The sequence below is a fragment of the Periplaneta americana genome, chromosome 15, assembly GCF_040183065.1.
Source record: "Periplaneta americana isolate PAMFEO1 chromosome 15, P.americana_PAMFEO1_priV1, whole genome shotgun sequence".
NCBI lineage: Eukaryota > Metazoa > Arthropoda > Insecta > Blattodea > Blattidae > Periplaneta > Periplaneta americana.
The window spans coordinates 52,959,628-52,984,053 of NC_091131.1; the positions used below are offsets into that span (position 1 = coordinate 52,959,628).

Genomic DNA, 24,426 nt, shown 5'->3' on the forward strand with positions numbered 1-24,426 from the left:
AATTTTCGGGATGCAGGGCAATGCACAAGTCAAATTACATACTGGAAATGGGAACATAAGTTCCATAGATTATGGAGAACTCTTGATATAGTGAAATAAACAACTGCACAAGATATAAAACAATTCCTATTTTTTTTTTCGCAGATGTAACAAATAAAAATACACTTCTGAAAAATGGACACATATTTTATTGTATGTCAGCAAGAAGACCATTGATACAATAACAAAATAGGAAATGCATTTCAAATAATTTACATTTATTTGATTTCATTTCTTTTCAAGATCGTGTTGTACACTTTGTAATATATATCAGACTTCAAGTCTTTACAAATACAATGTTCTCTTTTATATTAATAATATACAACCTGAATGTAATAAAATAAACAATAAAAGCAGAAAATGCTACTGCACTATCTCCAGAATCCGCCAAAATTTCCTGCCAGAAGTAAAACATTAATGATGATCCAGAGATATGCCTGAAGCTTCATTACCAGTAACACTTTGTAGGTCAAGTATCATTAATATGTTGAAAATATAGTTTTCATTAAATTAATTCTTGTACTCATTTTTACTGAAATTAGGCATACAATTCTCATAAAATTTCTCTTTTGTGTTTCATAACTTCATAAAAATATAAAAATGCTCTTACATAACTGAAATTGTAAAATTCTGAAATACTGAAACAGATGAATAAATACACGAAAGTTCTTCAGGAACGCACTGGGATTTCAGAAATGTGTTTGTGATGAAGGTATTTCTCTCAGCATTTCTCATTTGTCAGCTTTAACAAAGTATGACAATATTGATACCAACAAGACTGAACTAATTCAATTAGTCCCCTCTATGGAGACTTTGTACTGGTCTGCCAGAAACCGAATGATTGAGCATTAAATATATACATACATACAATATAGAACGAGTTTTTTTTCGAGACATTCAACGGGCCATTTCTGCTGAGGAAGTAACACAGAAAATTCTCCAGTTTCTGGCAGGATGCAGTTATCAGAAAAATTTTGTGACCAGTCTTGTATTAGAAAATGAAAATGGCGTGTCTGAACTAAAGAAAACTTAGAGGAAATTAATACTGAATTAGACGTTAGCCTTTGAAAGCTGCTTCACCATTTTAAGAAATCAAAGTGTTGAAAAATTCAGTGCTCTGAGCCATAATACTCCTTTAAAGGGGAAACACTGTTATTCCCGGCGTGACTCTTCCTCTTTGCTTACGTCTTAGGAAGTGAAGGCTCCATAAAGTCTAGGTATGTAGTATCATTCGCCATTTTCGCTCTTACGTTGCTGAGCTACCAGACAAGGAATCTATTTGCCACACCGTTAAACATTATCATGTCGTAGCTCCTATGATAATAAATCAAACGCACTGTAATTCAGCAAAAATTATTGTGGCAAATAATGTCCTCATGTGCTTTCTGCAAACACCAACGAAAGAGCCAAAATGGTGGGCGATTATATTAAGTATTTATCGAGCCTTAGGAAATGCATAACATCTTCATCATCGAATCACAAGATGCATACGTTTAAATATAGCCAACCTGCAACATGATTGGCTGCCGGAAATTAGAGCGACGGGACTACAGTAGAGACAGCAAGTCATATTTGTGAAAAATTTCTCGGTATTATGCTAGAAAACAGAATAAAATGACTATTTGATATTCTAAACTGCTTTTGTTTTTATTGCAATCAGTATTTTGTATCCTTGTTTTCCCATATTGTTAGTAAACACAAAAGATTTGTGTCTAAAAGAAAATCAGGAAATAACCAGAATTGTAACAGTAATATCTGCATATAATAAACAATTACAATGTCAAGAAGCATGTTTGCTTTATCGAAATGCAAAACCAGATGTTAAAATAATGGGAGAAAATATTTAAGCATTACAGTATCTCCTTCACTTTTCATAAAAAGCAATGCAGGTATCTTTTCTACCTTTCGTATAAAATTAAAATGTATCTAGTATTGTACTACCAAGTTTAGCGTAAATCTTAGTCTCATTAAATATTCTGTTGCAACTTCGAATGTATTCAATATATTAAACATGTCTGGAGATTGCAGTAGCTTTCAAACAACATATACCACCCTATCTGTAAAATGGTGGATTATTAGGTCCATGTTGCCACTGTTGTGGGGGTGGAGCTCCATATTGCTGTCCGACAGGATCCTGATACTGTGGAGCCCTCCCTGGAGGGGTGGGATTTGGGGGCACTCCTTGCGCCCCATACTGCGGCACTTGTGCACCCTGATATGCCACTACTGCACCTGGAGGTGCTTGGTAGTATCCAGTCTGTGGCTGTGGTGGACCCACAACCGGGGGAGGCACGCCATATGGGGTATATTGAGGAGGAGGAGGAGCTTGTGTGTAGTGGTGATAGCCAGCAGAAGGGTGTGGGGGAGCATGGTCCACCAAGACACTAGTACTGTTATCCTGAATTGGAACAGTAATTAAATTTGTTCTCATATTTGGGGGCGGATTCGATTGAGGAGTCTGCTGAGGGGTTGGGTATCCTGAAACAATCATCGGAGGACGATGTGGATGAGGAGCAAATGGGGGAGGTGGTGGCGGAGGGGGGGATGGCTGTGGAGGACCACGACGATGGTGATCCATGACAGCACCAGAGTTCGAGACTGGAACCAGAGCTGTGTGTTGGAGTCTTGGATCGCCCACTGATGGCTGTGGGACCATGTGAGGCTGCTTCATCCTCTGAGGATTTGGTGCGACCATTTTGTTCGTCGTCGATGTTTCTACCATCATGGCATCCTGCTGAGTTGGTGGCTTTGTGTTTCCTCCAGTTACAACGAGAGGGAACTGAGCATTGTCCCCTATGGACTGCACTGGCACAGCTGTATGGCGGTGATTAATATGAGCCTGCAATTTATTCATCATCACATAAAGCAGTTAGCTAAACTCTACAAAATGTAACATATATCCTGTAAAAAGTAGTGATGAAGTACTCACTTAACAATTCCCTTAAACCAAAGAGGTTATTCATTCAAGGAGCAGTCCGCGATAAAATTAGAAATTTTGATTATATTATAGGATGTTTACCTAAGTAATCCTTAGATTAACGGCATTTGTCTCATCTCTCTACGCCTTTTAGTTTGTGAAATATTAAAGGTCTTACTGCAAGCTCTGACGTCATAACCACTGATCGCTTCATAAGACTGCATTGTAGTTCCGTTTGACATACAGTGATGTAGAACGAGTAAATATATATTAATATGTTACAGTCAGTTATTATTAACTCACTTAGGACCTATCACATGCATATACTGTAATAGTAGTAATAATAATAATAATAATAATAATAATAATAATAATAATAATAATAATAATAATAATAATTTACCCAAACTCTATCCCACTCTAAATCCCGTGTACAATGCATTCTGTTCCATTCTGTGATTAGAACGACTTGGGTCTGATAAGGGTTCGAACTAAAAAGGTTTAATATTTTGATCAATTATAACCTAAGTCAACGTCTTCACTGAGTGAGTGAATGTATGTGAGACGTGAAATATTCGTTATGAAGGGACTACAGATACATATTTATCTCACATCAGCAATAAATTATTACATTGTTTATATTATTATATTGCACCATAGTTGTTGAGTCACACAGTTTAGGCACCGGGGCTATGTTTGAGAGAACTCTAAAACATGTGCATCATCGAATTGCAGTAGTTGATAACCACGAGCTACTTCCAACACATTTCTCTGTATATCTTCTCTCCAAGCGTTTTCCTTCCTGCTGTATGTTTTCTTTTCTACCCATCGTTTAGTGACTTTAGGGTACTGGAGTCTGGAACCAGTTACATCTCTTTTCACGTTGTAATTATGGCCCACTATCACAATCTTAGTTCTTGTTACTATTCCATCATATGGAAAATGTTTTCTCTTAGGAATGTAAACCAATCTCTCGTTATGATATGATTCAAGTTTGCTGGTGTGACAAAACTGATTAGTCTGCTTTAAGTCTTTTAAAGGGCATGGTTGCATACAACATTTTTCAGAGCATTGTAATCGTTGGGTCCAGGTTCGATCCATTCCCTCTCGCTATTGAATGGGTGAATGTGTGCACATTTGTTATATGTCTCTGTTCGTGTATATTACAAACATGATTTAATACAGAAATGAATCTGTCTTCTAAGTCGTCAGGATCACCTTCACATGTAGCACATAACCACCATGAGTGATTTATGATGCTGTCTTTCCACATTTGTATTTTCTCATATGCTTTTCGCAGTGGCTTTAAGGTTTTTAGATAAGCTTTTTGCAATGTGCCAAATGTCAAATTGATGGTCCACCATTCATATTTGGTCCTCATGAATTTCCTAATTCCTCTATTGCAGTCTGACAGAGAGAGGGTAATGTTCATTTTTTCTTTTAGGCGATCTAGAGCTTTTTTCGCATGCTGCTTTTTCAAGATTGCCTCAATTAGGCCTTTTTGCAGAACTATGAAGTCTGTAAGATTATCTGAATCGAGGTCCATTACACTGTAAGTCACATATTTTGCACTATAACCAGGTGAGTCAAATTGGTCATCACCGCGATTCGCACGTTTTTATCCTTTAGGGAATTGATAAGTTTTTCATGAATGTGAAAATAACTACACCTACTGTTGGTTCTACGAATATTGAAATTATTTTATAAAATGTTGTCTTGCCGATGAAATATAGTTGTAAAGTTTTTTAAAAATTTTCAAACAATTTGTATCTTATACCTGATGAATTAGAATTTGAAGTTTCTTCTTCTATTTGAAAAGATCTGCCTAAGTCAGTTTATGGCTCACTCACATCTGATTCATCACACATATTTCTTAGCGTCTCGCACCCTATCTCACACTGCACAGCTTTATTTATATTAAGTTTCTGTGAATTTTCAGCCTCATCGAGAACTACACATACGTCAATAGGTGCATCACTGCAACTTGCTATTACTTCTTCGATGATCTTTTTTCATTTATAAGCAGAGGAGCTCTTAGTATTAGAACTGTCTTGGGGAGATTCTCCTTTCAAAAATAAGGGACAGCAGTTTTCTTCATTTTCATAGAAGTTCTATTGTCTTTCATTAAACGTCTTTTTAATAGACACGATTCTTCAAAATTAATTTCACGGAAATGATTAAAACACACAACAGCAGTTTTCGATGGTATAAAATCTTTTCTGTTGATTTTCTTCGCCCATGTTTTAAATATTTGCGGTGACTTTTCTTTGCTTGGAAATACATGAAATGATACCCCTTCTCCACGTTCTGCTTTTGTTCTTCCCTCTGAACACGAAAAATCACAACACCACTGTATTACGATACAATTTTTTCTGTTTAGTCTACTGTAGTTCAAAGTCGTTCATATAAAAGAAAATAGCCCTACATAAAACCACAACGTTGGTATGTGCTGTTTTATGATTAAATGAAAAGCAAAATATAACTTCACTCAATCACAACTAAGTCCGAAATTCTGTTCGCATGTATTACGGCGCGAGAAGATTATTTAATACAAAGTGCTGCACTCGGGATGTTCTCGGCCTACTACGCTATCACACCAGTTCAGTGGCTGTGACGTCATAAGTATTTGTGCGGAGTCAGTAACTCAAGAACCATGCCTCGCATTGACATGCGGTAAATTACATTCTACTTAGATTGAAAAATGTGTTTGATTAAAGCCAACTTAATTTTATCGCGGACTGCTCCTTTCAGTAAAAGGATTACATAGAGCTTTGGTGAAATGAGAAAGGAGACAACACTAACAATGTAATAGATTGTGTACTTGAAAATAGCCTGATTTCGTTTGAAATGCTCACAGTATAATATAAAAGTACAGCAGAACCCTGCTAATCCGAAATTTCAGATAATTCGAACACACCAAAAGAGAGCAGACGAGAGAAGAAGAGAGGAGGGGAGGGGATAGGAGAGGAGAGAAATTAAAATAAAAAAAATAAGAAACTAAATCAATTCAATGCTACAGTATTTAGAAACTCTAAGGCTGGTATTCATAGTCGACACTTTCGATTAAAGTGTCCTTTGGAAGACGCAAAGTATCACTTTTCCGTTGCACAGTCGACACTTTGGTGCAAAGGAACACTTTGGATGAAAGTGTAGTTCCGACCACACTTTGAGCCGAATGTGGCACTTTGTATAAAAATGGCAGACGTCTTGGAAGTTGTCGAATTATTAGAACGTGCGGAAGAGATGGCACAATTAGTGGACAATGTACAAATTAGAGATAGGCCTAAAGACAATCCCGTGGAATTTTATAATGATATAGAATTAAAAAAAAAAGGTTCCGATTTGATAAAGAAACTGATTGAGATTGCTTATATTTTCGATGACTGGTTGACAAAAACGAATAATAGACGTTTGCCAGTGCCTCCAATAATACAGTTATTGACTGCATTAAAATTCTATGCTACAGATATGTACCATACATTAATATATATAATATTATAGTTCAGGTATTTCTGTAGTAACATTCGTATATTTATAACCTCAATTCGATGAAGTGATATGTAGGTAGATAGGCCTATGCCTATATAACCTATTTTTTATTACTGAAACGAATTTTTTAACTTAAATAATATTAAACTAACTTCAATCTAATGTAGGCATAATTATCTTAAATTAGCATTGAGAGACCTCACGTGCCTGCCTTCTAAGCAGATTCCATAATTATATTGGGTTTAAAATGATTTTGATTTTTGTTGACTACCTGTATTTTGAGATAAGATTTATCTTGATGTTGATATAATCATTACTGTTTTGATACCGGTAATATATATTTTCACGCCGGTAAGCAATACATCTACTGTCTCTAGTTCATATGCAGTCATAACCTCGCCATGAAAAGAGATCTCATACTATTAGGCCTATTTTGTTTTGCATTGTAGAAACATTTGGCATTCAAAATATTCCTGAAGAGCAGGCAATAATGGAAACGAGAGAGAGAAAATAGTAGTAGTAATAATAATAATAATAATAACAGCAGTAGTAATGTGTTTATCTCATTCTTTTTTTACTTCTATTCACAAAATAGACAAAAATGAAAATAACGGAAATAACACGATATATCAATGAAGCAGATACCTAACGATATAAATTTGATTTTATATATATATATATATATATATATAGACACACACACACACAAAACTTAACCTACTCAGTCCAACTTAACCTAACTATATAAACTAATAAAAGATATGTAGGCTACAAAATCTAACCGAACTGTATAAATCAGTGGAACGGATACATACAAAATCTAACTTAGCGACATAAATCAATGAAAAAGATATGTACAGAACCTAATCTAACTATATAAATTAATGGATCAGTTATGTACTGTACAAAACCTAACCTAATTTCACCAGCAGTATCACTAACTATTTAATAAAATGTTATACATCTGAACTGACTGAAATAATCTAAACTATCGGCAACAAAAACTAGAAACTGAAATAAAACAACTTTAAATATATATTTTCTTCCTCGCGCAATCAATAGGCTCCCAATTCAAATCACAAACATTGTAATTTGTAGGTTATACATCATTAATTTGTTATTGTTTGTTCACTTGTTTTGAAAGGCATTGTGGGACTTCTATTACCAACCAAATTGTAACTCTACACTTTGCTGGCGTAAAGTGACACTTTGTGAAGTGCACTTCTTCAATCGCCTATGAATATCACTAATATGAAAGAGCCACTTTCGTCAAAAGTGTCACTTTGCAAAGTGGTGATATAAAGTGTCGACTATGAATACCAGCCTAAGTGTCACTTCAGACGAGGTCACTTTTAGTGGTGCATTAGTGGCGCTGCAAACGCAAGTTAGCAGCACTTCATATGCGCATCAGTAACATTGCTAAGGACGACTGTTGGGCCACCAATTCCCTACACCGTCACGGACAGTGTATAGGCTTAATTATAAAAATATGTCACAATAGAATATAGAATGACGATGATAATAATAATAATATAACCATAGACTACTAAATAACTGTGCTAGTGCGCATTATGGATATATTATTTACGTAATAAAATCCCCTTTATTTCACGTTAAAATAAAATAACGCATCTAAAATAATGTACAAAATAAAATATTATGGGATTAAAAATTAGCTGATCTCAGGTTCGAACCTGGGTTCAATTACACCACGGCCTTTGATTTTGCCATTACTCTACAGACACCTATTTCTAGTATCAGAGTCTTACATCCCATTCTCTAAACCTGTTCCTCATGACCTGATCAGATACTATGACTGCCACTGCCCTTCTGAGGTCCTGTTGGCAGTACACTTATGCAAGGTGGAGAGAAGTGCATATTGGTCTTGATTCGGGGTTATTATGCACCTACCTGCTTTGTGTACTTACCTCCTGTCTCTGAAAGACTGAAAGGGAGACATGTAGATCAATGGCAACTCGAGATTTCTAGATCTCCTAGATCACGGTGACAGCCTGCACTGCTTGTCTTTCATTGAGATGTCTCACTGGGTGTGTTCAGTTCAATACAACCACAAACTGACAACTTTTGTACACGATTTCCTGACTGTAAATTGCATTTTGAAGACTACAGAGGCAGCATGAAACAAATGTAATTTTCAATAGACATCATAGTCTATGTGATGTAAAAAGTGTTTCTCTAATTGTTTTGAGCAGTGTAGAACTGTCACCCACCACCACTTCTGTACAGAGCTCTTATCCAAACGAAGAGAAGCCACATAAAAATCTGGACATTGCCAGAGAACATTTGTAATTACAGCATTGTTAAAAAGATATATACAGTTATCAAGCTGTTGAATTTGCAAGTAGAAAGAAGAGACTGCAAGACATGTTCTTCCAGAGAGTGATATTCTCAAGAGTAAAATGTATAGTCTTAGTACAGTTTAGTGTACTCTAATTTAGTCTACTTCAATCTAATCTAATTTTAGGCACAATACATGCTAACTATATCTTAATCACCTGCAGGTCTCTCTGTGATAAGTATGTCCTCCTGCACCCAGCATTGCCATACCTCGTCCCACCATGTGTACACATAAACACAGTGCCTAGTCCAGTCTGTTCCACTCTCGTTACTTTCTCCAAGCAACGGGGGCACACTTTGTCTTCTCTTTTTGCACAAGATAAACAGAAAACATGCTTACAAGGAATCTGCAACACAAATGCAAAGCCCGTGAAAGCTGATTGACTAAATCTCTTGAATTCTTTCAGTAACTGAATTTACTCATTTTTTAAATTTGTTAATTAAGGAATTGCACATTGCCAAAAGATAAATATTCCAGTTTACTAAACAAAATAACAACATACGAGGGGGATCCAGGAAATAACGACCGTTTTGTTGTAATAATTAAAAAAAATATATATATTTATTTGAAAAAAACAAAGTCTGTTAGATAACTGAAGCTTTCTTTACTTCTCTACATAATCAACACCTATATTTAAACATTTGTCGTATCTTTTCACTAGCTTTAGAATTCCCGTGTTATACTCCTCTGCCGCCAGTTCATTAAGCCAAGTGTTCACTGTCTTCTTCAACTCTTCATCACTTCCAAAACGCGTACCACCCAGAAAGTCTTTCAGCTTAGTGAAAAGGTGAAAATCGCTAGGAGCAAGGTCTGGACTATAGGGCGGATAATAAAAGATTTCCCAACCGAATTGATCCAGCAGTGTGCGGGCGGGCGTTGTCGTGAAGAAGCACAACTCCTCTCGAAAGCATTCCTCGCCTCTTGTTTTGGATGGCTCGCCATAGTTTTCGTAAAGTCTCACAATAACGATTTGCATTGATCGTAGTGCCTTTTGGCATGAAATCCAGCAAAAGAACACCTTTGCAATCCCAAAAGACAGTAGCCATGACTTTTTGTGTTGAGAGAGTCTGTTTGAATTTTCTCGGTTTCTTGGGTGATGAGGGATGATGCCACTGACGTGATTGGCGCTTGGTCTCTGGGGTGTTGTGAGACACCCAGGTCTCATCACCAGTCACAATTTGATCAAGAAAGGCGTCTCCATCTGTGTGATATCGCATCAAGAATGTCAATGCTGAGGCCATTCTCTGAGTTTTGTGTTGGTCACTCAGTTGCCGTGGAACCCATCGTGCACAGATTTTGTGGTAGCCAAGATGTTGCGACACAATTTCACCAAGGAAAGAACGAGAAATGTCAGGAAAGGCAATATGCAATTCGTCGAGTGATGTGCGCCTGTCTTGCAAGATTCTGTCGTTCACTTTAGTCTTCAGGTGCAGCCTCACCTTACATTGAAGTACACAAAATGCACAACGGCGACTTGTTGCAACCAGTACTCACAACATTATGAGAACACATGTTAAGGAAGCCAGTTGACCTTCAAACAAGGAAGGGGAGTCAGCTGCGCAGCGGGTATGTGCGAACGGTCGTTATTTCCTGGACCCCCTTCGTACATCTGTTCTTAAATGGCAACAATACACAATTATCTTGCAGTCTGAGAAGAAAAAATTTTAATATATCTTGTCCAACACTAATATTAGTTCGAATAGATTATGAAAAGACACATACCATTCTTCCATAAATCAATATTGGCTTCATGCATTTATCACAACAATGTATCATAGGATTCAGAACTTTTTCTCCTATAAGATTCACTCGATGATCCCAACGGAGGCGAAGCATAGGTTCAGGGGGACCACGGTTAATTGTTGTGAAGGTCGGGGCTTCCAACTGAGATATATCTGCCTCCAAATCAACTATAAAAATATAACAAATTATTTTTATTGACATATTGAATGTTTCGATAAGCCATTACGATTATGTATAATAATTTATTGATGGCCATCTGAGTTTATCATTTACAGTATATTAGATTACACAATAGTGTTATTTTACATGTTGATGATTAACATTTTCAGCTGCACTGAGCTATCTTCAGACCATTTGCCTAAATATGCTTTCTGAATGCAATAATATAAGGCTAACAAACCTTTTTCTACTTTAAGTCCATACAAATAAAGTAAGATGATCTTTCATGACACCATTTTTTAAGTATCAGATGTCCTTGAAAAGTGCATTTCTATCACAATCTCCAAATACACTTTAGAGTGTTTGAAAATTCGAAATATATTTGTTATGGTTCGTATAATGAGAAGGTAACTGCTCACAGAAAGTTATTAAAAATTATTAAACTAAATAAATGTGAAAATAAAATCCATTCGAACTAACAATTACTTTTTGGAGGTTGTTGGTTCTCATCATTAGTTTCTGGAACTTCTTCTCCAGTCTGTAATGGAACCTCTTCCTCATCACTCTCGATAACCTAAAATGAGTAAAAGAAAATATATATTATATTAAATTACATTAGATAAACATATAAATTGATGGTAATAAAGAAAAGAAAAAAACTGTCCAATTTATATTTGCATGTCATAATTTAAGTCGTCTGGCCAAAGAATTAAGACAACCAGAACATAAATGAAAACTTTTGTCTTTTCTTATTCTGCCTGAATTGTAATATTTTCTTTGCTGTGGGGAAAAATGCTTCCACTTCAGAATATTTTTGCGACATCACAGACACTAAAGGCATGTTGATTTTCCCATAAGTGATAAATGCATAAAATCGTAGGCACTACTTGACCAAAGTATCTCACTTTCTCCCTGAACCATAACTTCCACTTCAGAATATTTTTGCGACATCACAGACACTAAAGGCATGTTGATTTTCTCATAAGTGATAAATGCATAAAATCGTAGGCACTACTTGACCAAAGTATCTCACTTTCTCCCTGAACCATAACTTACGATAATTGACAGTTTGTCTTTCAAGTTAAGCACTACATTTAGTATTAATCTGTAGTTAAATACTGATTATCATTATTCTACTGTAACTGTTACCGGTACCTAATTTATTTTATAGTGTATAATATCACCCTAAAATGGAAAGTAAAAAAAAAAAAAAAACTGTGAAACATACCATTGCAGAAATAAAGGAGGACTATCCCATTATGCTTTAATTCAACATTAGGTCATCATAAAATGACGTTTTCATGTTTGAAATAAAAGTGGAATTAAACAATGGCAAATATTAGATAGGCCTCTAATATGAGGGATCTTGAAACAAAATAAATAAATAGAAATATATAATTAATTCTGGGAGTGACAGCCCATGGAGGATCAAGGACGACCAGCTAATTGCTGCCCTCATATTCACTTGCCTCAGCAGAGGTGAGCGATCATTCAACCAGTACGGGGTAACACGTAGTTAGGACGACGATTCCTCCCCCCCTTCCTCCCCAGCCATAGCTGGTTTGTAGAGCCGTATATTGCTACTTACTATAGACAATCAAATTCATCATGACACTGAGTGGACACTGGTGCCAAACACTGGCCGAGATTTGAACTCGAACTGCCAATCATTCTGTAATAATAGTCCAAGACATGACACCTTAGAGCTTAGACCATGAGGCTATGGTGCAGGACTAAGACAAAATATATAATATAGCTAAAATATCTAACAAGTAGCCTAAAGAAATTGTTGTTTAAGATTTGACCATAAGAATTCAGTAACAACAGCTCTTCAAAATCTTACAATGTGAATCTACCCAATTTTCCCATAAATCTTGATTACAGGTAGCTCATGAAATAAATTATAAATTTTAGATATGTGCACAAATCGATATTTTTCGCAAAAGTGCAGGGCAGAGGCGATACACAGGTAAACTTCTCGCCTTCCATTCGCTGTCTTTTTTTTCCCAGGAGAATGTACAATTTTTTGGTCCTGGGAAAATAATTTAGGCTAGCCTATTCATCTTTATTCGCCGAATTTTTAGTTTTGTTTTTGCTTCTATAATTTGTTTCTCTAGTTATTTTACACCAAAAATGATATTATGTAACACCATGGATTCTGCACTTTAGCCCTTAATAATAATAATAATAATAATAATAATAATAATAATAATAATAATAATAATAATAACAATCAAGGACTATAAAAAGTGTCATCATTTGCAGATCAAGTATTAGACTCTAGTGAATCCATTACGGTCTCCTGCCAAAGCTTCATAGGATGTCCCAAATTCCTGTAACCTCGTGGTGCATAGAACAGGATCTGTTTAGATATCCTGCTTGGAGACATCCGTTCTAGTCTGATTTCCATTTGCACAGTATTGTTGAATGTACTTGACAATTGGATTCATGGTGAGGTCTTTCATGATGTCAACATTCCTTCGATGTTCGAGAAGAGAACAACCTGCGGTTCTCCTCATGAACTTCATCTCCGCCGCTCATCCTCACCTTCCCGTGGTTCTGGGGACAGAGTTATGGCGGTATAACCATTTCATCTCATATGGAAGAAATGCCATACAGGCCTGTTCAGAAGGGTTTTAAGGTAGCAGCCCTATCACTGACTATCTATCTATCGTACAGAAATCCTACATAGCCTACATTCAAGTCTCCAAACAAACGTAGCAGGATTGATAATATCAAAAAGTATGACAGTGAAAAATCCTAAGTACCTAGGTATTGTAAGCTACTAAAATTCTGGGTTATTATCTATATTACGTAGCTCAATACAGCTGCCTAATAGATAGTGATATCATGAAATACCCTATCTACAATGCATAGAATTGTTTAATACTGCGGTAACTTGGTAAAGTTAGGTTTAATGTTATTCTATATAGTTAAGAGAGCATCGAGCGAAACTCTTAAGATTTATTCTGTAAGTGGTTGGCCATATGTAACTACGTAATCAAGATACTTATCAAATTCTAATAAATGAAGTCCCAGAGGAAAGCAGTTCTTAGTACCTTCACTGCTTTCTTTCCTCGACCCCGGGATCCTCTTCCTCTCCCACGGCTGCGTGCACGACCTCGACCTCGGCCTCTCATTTCTGAGCCAATGTCATAAAACGTTCAAGATGCACGAATACAGAACACACAATTCAAGCACACTTAAATCCTCTCAATTTAATTGCTTCAATAATCAACAATAAAGGTAGAACTAGTAATACCATATTATAGCCATCACTTCAAAGCATTCACGAATCGACCAGTGTCGCCAAATGTATGCGAGACATTTTTCTGTAATGTCAGTACGCACGAACAGAATCAGGACAGAATATATATGTGGATTATTTGGTTATGATGCTGTCAGCCGGTTAGCACGATAAGAAGATACGTATAATAAATTGTGGAGTTACGATGAGAGGTAATTTCTGTATTGTGTAATGATTAACGGCGTTGAATGATTATTTGTATTTCATTTCAACGGGGATTTTCTCGTATCTGTGGATATATTTTTAATTGATTCTAGGGATATAACGTAAATTTCGTTGGCTATCTTGTGTACGCGATGTTTCTTGTTTCAGTTGTTGATGATGGTGGTGAATGAACACGTGTGCTAGCGAAGATACGAAGAATATTAATAGAAATGGGGAAGTCTAAAGGAATGAAACGTAAATTGAAAGAAGTAACAAATACAGATGATCCAGATTCTGACTCTGAAGTGCCACCTAAGATTCGTTTCTCCGATGAACCTGTTCCGAAAAAGGTATAGGCTAATAAAATTATTGTCGTGTATAACCTACATGTGGCGTGTCATGTAATGCATGCCTAATATTGTAATTCTAAAGAAATACTTGGTGACTTTTTTTCAGTTTGGTAAGTGATAACACAAAAAGCCATTTCGTAACACTTTGTAAAATTACTCGGATAACTCATATAGATCTTCCTGGTAAAATACTAATTTTTATTGCATTAGTATTGTATTTATTGTCCAGGGAACATGCAGTACAAATGGAATAAGAATTAATATTTTACGTGAACCACATTTGTGTGTAAACAGATTAAGTACACATTACAGTGGCTCACTGCAACTGTTCTCTTTCATTTTTTAGGTTATCCGAGCGACTATAAAGTATTACAAAAAATGGCGTTCCTGTGCTTATTATTCATTTTCAGTTTTGTATTAACCATGTATTGTAATATGGAAAAAATGTATAATGATGATTATATTGATTTAATGTAGGCCTATGGGATAAATATTACCGAGTGTAACAAGTTAGAAAAGTTTTAATTTGAAAAGACGTAGACGAAACTCCAAGTTGGTTTAGTAACAGTTTTCGTCGACACTACTAAGTTTTATGTTTTCATTACTAGAACAGCAGATGCAATTCTCTTTTAAATTAATGACCTCAATATATTATAATCTATTTCTTAGATGAGTATTTTTCTAGATATGAAACAGTGTTAATAATTTACTTTATAGGTGTGTTTATACATTACAGGAAAAATGGATAAATAAGCAAAGAGTTCTCATATTCGCTTCAAGAGGAATTTCGCACAGGGATCGTCATTTAATGCAAGACTTACGATCTTTAATGCCACATTCCAAGCCAGAGAGCAAGATGGAACGTAAAGATAGCTTATTTGTCATCAATGAAGTAAGAGATTTGATAAAATCATATTGTAAATTATATTTTATTTAACGACGCTCGCAAATGCCGAGGTTAGGCCTACATCAGAGTCGCCGTTGTGCCAGAATTTTGTTCCCCAGGAATTCTTTTACATGCCAGTAAATCTACTGACGCACACTTAAATGCCATCGACCTGGGCCGGGATCGAACCCGCAACTTGGGCACAGAAGGCCAGCACTATACCGATTGCGCCACCCAGATCGACATAAAATCACATTCTAACATTAAAGTTTCATCCATATCTTTTATAACATAAATAGTAGAACAAGTAAGTGGATACATTTTTTAATAAAAATAGTTGCAGTTGTCCACTTGTTTTGGGAAAATATTTTGACATTAAAAATAACAAAATGTAGGAAACTCAGTGTTCATAATTTAATTCTATTTTGGAACTATCATCCCTATTTTTCTCTGAATTTTCCTATTTAGCCTATCGTTTTTTTTTCTTTGCTTTTTCATTTAACTATTTTGTTTAAAAGTACCTGTAAGCTTTTTTGAATTTATTTTATATTCTTCTGTAATACATTAAGTACTTTTAAGTTGGTCGGTCTAGGCCATCCACGGGCTGTAGCGCCACGGAGTACTTTTAAGAAAATAAAATCGCTTATAGTTATAACATAGAAAAGTACCGGGTGAAACGAGCGTTGAGCGGATTCCACCGATTTTGGAATAGACACCGACGTACTTGAACTGCCAACATAGAAAACAAAAAATCACACTCAATCGCTTTCACCTTCATCTTGACGGGATAATAAAAGCCTAAACTAACCTAACCTAACCTAACCTAACCTAAGTGCGTCGGTGTCTATTCCAAAATCGGCGGAATCCGCTCAACGCTCGTTTAACCAAGTACCGTTTGACAGAATGATGCTCTATGAAATGATTTAAATTTCTGATTTGATGAATAGTATTACAAAATTAAGACTTATAAATGATCTCATTATATAATAAAGGTTTAGGCCTACATAATTGTTAGATGAAATGACGAACTGTGTGTGGTTGAATTCTACATGTCATCTTTGCTTCATTTTTACACAAATAAAAAAGTCTTGCTAATATTATAAATTTCTAAAATATTACAGAGTTCTAGTAATATTTTTGTAGTTAGATAGTATTAGGCCTACATTTTTCATCCTTCCATATTTAAGTAGAATTTTATTTCGTTATTAATGCTGTTCTGCTCTATTGCAGATGTGTGAAATGAAGAATTGTAACAAGTGTGTTCTCTTTGAAGGAAGACTTAAGCGAGACTTATATATGTGGGTTGCCAATGTTCCCAATGGTCCGTCAGCTAAATTTCTAGTGGAAAGTGGTAATTTATTATTATTATTATTATTATCATCATCATCATCATCATAATAATAATCATCATCTTCTACTGTTGTTAATGTACCATGAAGAACCCAGGTCCACAGGATTATAAGTCAAGTGCTCTAGCCACTGATCACATTGAGGCTGAAATAGTAAAAATAGTTTGCATGAAAAGTTCACATCATAGATCTAATTCTAAGTATTGGAATTTTAGGGCAGAATCATGTAAGAAGTAAAATTATTATAATGAACATTACATTTGTGAAGCCAGTAAACATATTTCTGTATTTAGGCTGCAGTTTTTCATTTAAAAATAAAATAGAAATTACAAATTTTATGATTTATAAATGACATGAGATCCAAATGTACTCCAGGTGAATGTAAAATACAAATTATTGGACATTGGAACTTTTTTCTTTGTTACTGGAATTTGAAAACTCAACTAAATCGACAAACATTCATTGAAATCGATAGAAATGTAATTTTAACATGTAATTTTAACCCAATTATCTCACTTGACAAACTGCTATGGTCGCGCGAGATTTATCACATCAGAACATCTGACATCTTAATGAATAAATATATATTTTTTGGCATAGCCTCTGACAAATTCTGCATTAAGATCTTGCGTAGTTATTATTTTTATCAATTTTTTACAGCACATTGCACATTCATCCTCAATCTGGACATTTAAAAAAGAACATAGGAAATTTAAATACAATTCCATTGGGCTAAGGACAGTAAATAGGAGCCACTGACGTTGTGTAGTGCTGGGGAGTAAGAATTAGATCTTGAATGTAATGAATTATGTGCTTTTTTTTTTTTTTTTTTGTTTCAGTTTACACAATGGCCGAGCTTAAACTGACAGGTAATTGTTTGAAAGGTTCAAGACCATTGCTGTCCTTTGATGAGCACTTCAACTCCAGTCCTCATTACAGTCTCCTCAAGGAACTCTTTGTGCAGGTAACTTTTATACAATTTTATAGTAGACATAAAAACTTTTAAATATTTATAATTAGGTGAAGTGGATAATATGTTGAACATATTATGTTACTATAAGTTTATACCACTGTTCATATTGAAATATGTTTGCTGCAGGAGGGCCATTTTAAAATCATTCCTCCACTTTCCCTCTCAGAAAAAAAAAAAAAAAAAGAAGAAGAAACTGGCAGCCTACATCTATAATCTAGATGTATATTGAACCTATTCTTCAAACATTATAGTTTGGTATAGGTTTCGCATTTCTTGTTTGTGACGACTCTTTTTCTGATGATGCTCAGTATGTTGTAAGACATAATATACGAGTATACAAGTAATAAACAGCCATTCAGTCCATTGCTGTGGAATAACAGAATGTCTGACTGCAAAATGAGTGGACCTGAGTTAAAATTCTGGTTGGGACAAGTTACCTGGTTGAGGTTTTTTTTTTCCCCCCTGGGTTTTTCCTCAATCCACTGAGAGCAAATGCTGGGTAACTTTCGTCACTGGATCCTGGACTCATTTTGCTGGCATTATCACTAGATAACCATAGCGGTTGATAAAGCATCGTAAAATAACTCTGTGTTTGCGTAGCTTCCCTACCTGACTGCCAAATTTAATCTCTTCTTTCCAACATGTCCACACATCTCCACTTTTTTGCTGTTGAATAGAGCTTGGATTTTGAGAATGTGCATGAACTACTTAGGCTGCCAAAATGTAGGTTACCATTTACGTTGTACTCTATAATCATTCTGAAATAAATGAATTGTGAATTGTTAGGTTAAAATCTTTTATTTAAATTAGTAAATTTCAACTTAATTAAAATAAGGAAGAAGAATTTTTTTATACTTCAGTGTATTTCAGAAATTTTTTAAAATACAGTAATTGGTTTTTATCTCTGCACTACGTGCATGTAGACCACCATAGCTCAGGGGGTTAGCAAGCTAGACTTGTGCTCTGAGGCTGTACTTGAATATGGGTTCGAATCCTGCTGCGGTTGATTACATGGTTGGTTTTTTTTTTTCGGGATTTCTCAAAATCTACAATGAACATTAGGTAATCAAGCTTAATGGCAAATCCTCAGAATATCTAATTAAATACTATCTCGTTATCACGAATTCCACTAATGCTAAATAGCTGCGAAGTTGATACTTTGTTCTTAAATAATCAATTAAGAAAGAAACATGTGCATGGCAATATTAAAAGATGATGTAGTTCAAAGAAAAGAACAAAGTCAGAGGCAGCTCCTGTATCTGCCAACTGCAAACAGAATCTTATTAAAACAATTTCAGCCACTTGTGAGTGTCTTCTGCAGTGGAAAGGATGGCACATTAAATGCAACAGTCTGTTTTTTTATGATTTCATTTGCAAACATGCTGAAAAAGATTTACTGCATACGTTTTTTTTTGTTACATAAACAGCCGTGTTATTATTATTATTATTATTATTATTATTATTATTATTATTATTATTATTATTAATCCCATATTTGATGAGCCAATAGTGGGTTCTGTAGGTATGAAAAATCATTGTTTCTGAGATATGTTTAGCAAATAACAAGAAAAAACAAAACATTATTTATTTTATGATGTATTTTCAGATTTTTGGGACACCATATCATCATCCCAAAAGCCAGCCATTCATAGATCATGTGATGACCTTCTCAGTGGTAGACAATCGCATCTGGTTTAGGAACTATCAGATTCTCTCAGAGGATGGTGCATTGGCAGAAATTGGACCAAGATTTGTATTGAATCCAATCAAAATATTTGATGGCAGTTTCCAAGGAGAGACACTATGGGAAAATTCCCATTATATATCACCAGCACTGGTAATATTTCCAATCTTATTATTACTTTATAAGCACATTTTGTCAGCCATAGTATTTGAACTGAATTCTGTACACATTCCTTAGTATATTACCTGTTATGCGATTGTAAAGCCTGTTTGTTTATACTTCCACTCAGTTGCAATATTTTAGATCTCTAATGTTTGAAGAGCTGCACCATTAATGGCTAATATATATAATTTGAGTTCAGTGCGAATTTGGATAGGTTTCATCTTGCTGTCTTTCAAATCAAATATTTCTGTTAAGAAATATCTGGCTTTGCCAACCAGCTCAAAAGTATGATCACTGTCTTATACTAATAACATCTTAGGTGACCAGTTACTTGAGATAAATATGAGAGAGAGAGAGAGAGATTTTTTTTTGCACTTGAGATATAGAGTTTGATATTTGAATCGATTTTGAGATTTTCACTGAAATTCACATTTACATCATCCCTAATATCGAAAGTGACTATTGGTATTCTATCTGTGTACAGCAATTTCATGTAAAATATTGGATGGGCTCATATTTACGAGTAAATTTATCTAGGAGTGATGCTCATGAAATACAGGTGGGCCAGAAATCATTACTCATTATTTGTAGTTGTTTTTCTTCTGTTTTGATAGCTAAAGATGATCTAAGACACTTGAACGTATTTTTCTGCACAGTAGTATCTGATCTGAATCAATTTCTTCAGAAGCCTTTTCAGTGGCTGCTTTCAAGTTCTCAATTGTTGAAGCGGGTAGTAACTTTTGGACCACTTTATATAATCATTGTTAATTAAATAATTAACAAATTTCTATTTGAAATAAATAACACCAAAGCGAATTATTCAAAATTAACTTCATTAATTTTTTTTCTCAAATATTTTCTTATATATTATAAGATGAAGTGACAAATGAAACAGTATAGAATAGGCCATATTGTATGTCTCTAAAACCTATTGCTTCACAGAAATTACTACTTACATAATTATTCCTCATTTTAAAACTTTAGACAGACACTTTAGAATTGAAAAATAGCTATACAAATTACTTCAAATTAGTAAAACACCAACCATAACAGAAATAGAGCAAAGTAAAATTCTATTTTCCTTTAAAAAATGTTATGTTTCTGTAGACAACATTATAAATGTACTGTTTTAATCCATATTCACATCTTGCCATAAATAGTTTAAAAGCTATAGAGGAGCATTTGTAATTGGCTTTTTCTAAAAGTTTCTCTTCACATGCCACTTACTAAGATAAGAAGACTGTTAAGACTTTTGTACATATGAATGAATGCCCATCCATACTACACTGTTTACAACTTTCCCTGTTGGTGACTTCGCAAGTATTACTTTATACTTATAATCTAATTATAAATGGAAAAATATTACAAGTGATTACAATATGCAAATAATCATATAATGCGTGAGTGTGTGCAAAACTGATTACATCTACTTAAACCATACAGTTTATCAATGAAGTCAGATACCTTACTTTTGAAAATATAAAAATGCCTTTTGTATGCATTAGAAGAATAAAGTATTTATCATCTTATTTGGGTGCACGGTAAATGATATGCTATGTATATGTCTTTATGGTGGTTCAAGTAAATAGACAGGAATAGTATTGGTGATAGGATAAATAATTGAATTCTTATGTGACATACGATGAAAAAAATATTTATCACGATTATGATACACATTTTCTTCCCTCCTTGGAAACATATATTTTACAGCAATAGATGCACTGCAGGCTATTCACTTTTGTGTATATACTCTATTTTCAGTCAAGCATCATCCCATTATTCTCTGTATCCTTAACAAGTAGACATATCATGGAATAAATGCTAGATAACAGAATTCGGTTTTACACTTATGTTGTTGTTTTCTAATGCCAGGCGTTTGACAATAAAGTCATTTGACCTCTTGCACTCCAATATTTTTCAAAGATATTATCATGACCAGCCACTGAAGCACAGATTTTGAGGTGTTCCGAATCCGTTTCTTGGTTTGAGTTGTACAATGGGCAGTTAGGGGACTGATATATTCCAATTCTATGCGGGTGTTTGGCCAAACAATCATGGCCTGTTGCCAATCTAAATGCAGCTACAGACGATTTTCGTGGTAAATCGGGAATTAACTGTGGATTTTGATGCAGAGAGTTCCATTTTTTCCCTTGAGATTGTGTTATCAAATTTTGTTTGTTGAAGTCTAAGTATGTAGATTTAATAAATCTTTTCACAGAGTAATACGTAGATTTAGTAACAGGTCTGTAAGTAGCAGTGCTGCCCTTCTTTGCTAAAACATCCGCATTCTCATTTCCCAGGATTCCACAGTGGGATAGTATCCATTGGAATACAATTCTTTTATTGAGTGATATTAATTGAGAGAGCATTTTAGTTATTTCTGCTGTTTGAGATGAAAGTGTGTGTTTAGAGACAATTGATAGAATAGCTGCTTTGGAGTCTGACAATATAACTGCATTTTTAAATTTATTGATGTGGCATAGAAGATTCCTGAGACTTTCACTTATTGCAATGATTTCTCTATCAAAGCTTGTTGTTCCATACCCAAGACATCTATAAAGTGAGAAGAGACAGCACGTAACACCTGCACCTTGTTCTCTGGAGATCAAGGATCCGTCGGTGTATAAATGAAGCCAGTTTTGTGGAGGGTACCTAATATTAATTGTCTCTAAAGACAATTGTTTTAGTATTTGTGTTTACTTCTGATTTTAGTATTTCTTCTGTTAAATTTAGATTATATTCTATATTTAATAGAGTTAAAGGGTTTGGTTTAATTTGTAGGTTTTCTTTTAAATTCGGGATATTGATTTTTTTTTTAATTCTTGAACAATGGATACGAAACTTTTTTGAGTTTTCAATCTACAGAGAGGACTGTATGAATGCCAATTGTTTCCTGGTAATCTAATAAGTTTTTCATATTGAATCAGTGCTTTTTCTTCTATTGTCATTTTGATGCTGTTAATATTAGTGAGGAATCTCATAGAATCTATTGGAGTTGTTTTGATTCCACCAGTAATGAGTCTGAGAGGGTTTTACACTTATATACCCAAATAAGCAAGCTAAGCTGCAGTTGTATAATATGTGTTGAGCTGTTTCCTTAACTTGGAGCTGCTTGCTGGTGCTCATCTTCAGAGAAATAGAGATATGGTAACTAAAGTGCGTAAAGTCATTGGAATCACTGCTCAATGGTTTTGGGAGGAGTAACTTTTTTAGTTGAGTAAGGTGCCCTAAAATGTTGGAAGATCCTTGATAGTAAGGCTTGAATAAAAAAAATTAATTAGAAAAACTCGTTGAATTGTTGTAAAAGTCTAAAATTAGAAGAAAAAATATGTCGGTTCCTTTTTTCTTATTTGTGCAACATCATAAAAAACAGTTATGTAAAGAATGAACATGATAAAAAATTATTAATGATCTTATTTTTTTACAGTATCGTCGCCAGATCAAGAAAGCAGCTGCTAACAAGTATGAAAATCGTTTGGAGAAAAAGATGGCTTATGAAGCTTCAAAACCAAAAAAATCTTATCAGTTAAATGCTCTTGATGAAATTTTCTCGGGTGACCCTCTGGAAAAGGCAAATGAGATAGAAACTCAGATGCTGGGCTCCACATTGGAACCAACTGTACAAAGTCCTAAAAGATCAAAGAAAACAAAGCTGAAGAAACAAGTACTCCAGAACGAGAAAAAGAAGAAGGAACAGAAAGAAAATTTGAAGGGTGTAAGCAAAAAGAACAAAAAGTTCAAGAAGAAAAATGATTTAAAAAAGAAAGTGTTTAACAAGAAAAATGTATCACTTGCAGTATAAAGTTGCAAAAGTAAATAAAAAAAAATATAGTACACTAAAAGTTACAATTTTAAACCATTCCGTAACTTCTTAAGCATACTGATAGATATTAATAATGATTTTTTTTAACTAATGGCAGGCACTTGACTTCTGTCATTCACCCAAGTGTCTCCATTTACTGGGCAACACGTTGAAGCTTGTAGTTCTTTCGGCCGCCAGAAAGACATTGCCACTGCTGCATCATAGGAGGTGAACTAGGTAATACCTTAGGATGATTAATGGAGCAATTGTGGAATGCTGGTAGGGCAAACAGGAGTACCCTGCAAAAACCTATCATCAAATTCTGTCTTTGTCCACCACAAATTCCAGTTGGACCTGCTAGTATTCGAACCTGTGTTACCCAAAATGGGCCGGTATACCATACCGGCACTTCTCTGCACCAGCAAATTTCATACTGGCACTTTTCTTTACGAAATTTCATACTGGTATTCTATTTAAAAATAACCCATTAAAGTAATAATACCGGCATGTCATGCTGCAGCTGAGCTCTCGTTTCCAGCTTAAATTACTTTATTTACCCAGTACATAATTCACACAACTTTTTTGACAGACTGTAGTTTCCATTGTTGCTTGAGGATTGCTGAGATAGAAAGTCGTTAAGTAAGAAAGTTGTGTGCCTCAGCAGTGCGACTTTACCCTTGTAGGAATGTATATCATCTAAAAATTAATTATAGTATTGAACACACGAAAGCAGTAAACTACATATTCCGAAGTGATGTAGTGTTAAAAGTTGTGTAATCAAGATGTATAAAAATTAATATCCCCTTTTCATTATTGTAAATTCTGGATGCCAGATTTTAAAGAAACACGACATTAAGTAGTTAAAATCTAACTGCAAAAATGAATGCATTAGAGAGATTTGTAATTAGAAAAAGGAAAACTGACCACGATATTGCACATATTAATAATATAGTTGACGTTTCAGAATTAGAATGTTTTGATGTACTACTCTATCCAAGGAAAAAGTTGTTAAAATCTGCACAGTTATATTACTTCCACCTTGTGTAGGTGGTGCAACAGAGAT

The 24,426-nt window shown here is 34.7% G+C and overlaps 2 protein-coding genes across 5 annotated transcripts; one reads left to right on the forward strand and one right to left on the reverse strand.

The window, feature by feature from the left end:
• Positions 1–236: 236 nt before the first annotated feature.
• Positions 237–14,008, reverse strand: LOC138714930 (E3 ubiquitin-protein ligase Hakai-like). 4 transcript variants are annotated; one of them, XM_069847217.1, is made up of 6 exons: positions 13,766–14,008; positions 13,254–13,265; positions 11,193–11,280; positions 10,527–10,714; positions 8,962–9,150; positions 237–2,878 (listed from the first exon to the last, which is right to left on the reverse strand). In XM_069847217.1, exons 1-6 carry the CDS (start codon positions 13,844–13,846, stop codon positions 2,093–2,095), a joined length of 1,344 nt encoding a protein of 447 aa, XP_069703318.1. In that variant the 5' UTR covers positions 13,847–14,008; the 3' UTR covers positions 237–2,092. The 4 variants fall into 4 exon arrangements, with proteins under 4 accessions (XP_069703318.1, XP_069703317.1, XP_069703320.1 ...); XM_069847216.1 differs by having other exon boundaries at positions 11,187–11,280; XM_069847219.1 differs by lacking the exon at positions 13,254–13,265.
• A 20-nt stretch (positions 14,009–14,028) lies between these two features.
• LOC138714931 (ribosome biogenesis protein BRX1 homolog) lies at positions 14,029–23,403 on the forward strand. Its single transcript, XM_069847220.1, has 7 exons — positions 14,029–14,165; positions 14,326–14,507; positions 15,244–15,399; positions 16,624–16,744; positions 17,582–17,706; positions 19,322–19,552; positions 22,989–23,403. Exons 2-7 carry the CDS (start codon positions 14,388–14,390, stop codon positions 23,361–23,363), a joined length of 1,128 nt encoding a protein of 375 aa, XP_069703321.1. The 5' UTR covers positions 14,029–14,165; positions 14,326–14,387; the 3' UTR covers positions 23,364–23,403.
• The last annotated feature ends 1,023 nt before the right edge of the window (positions 23,404–24,426 follow it).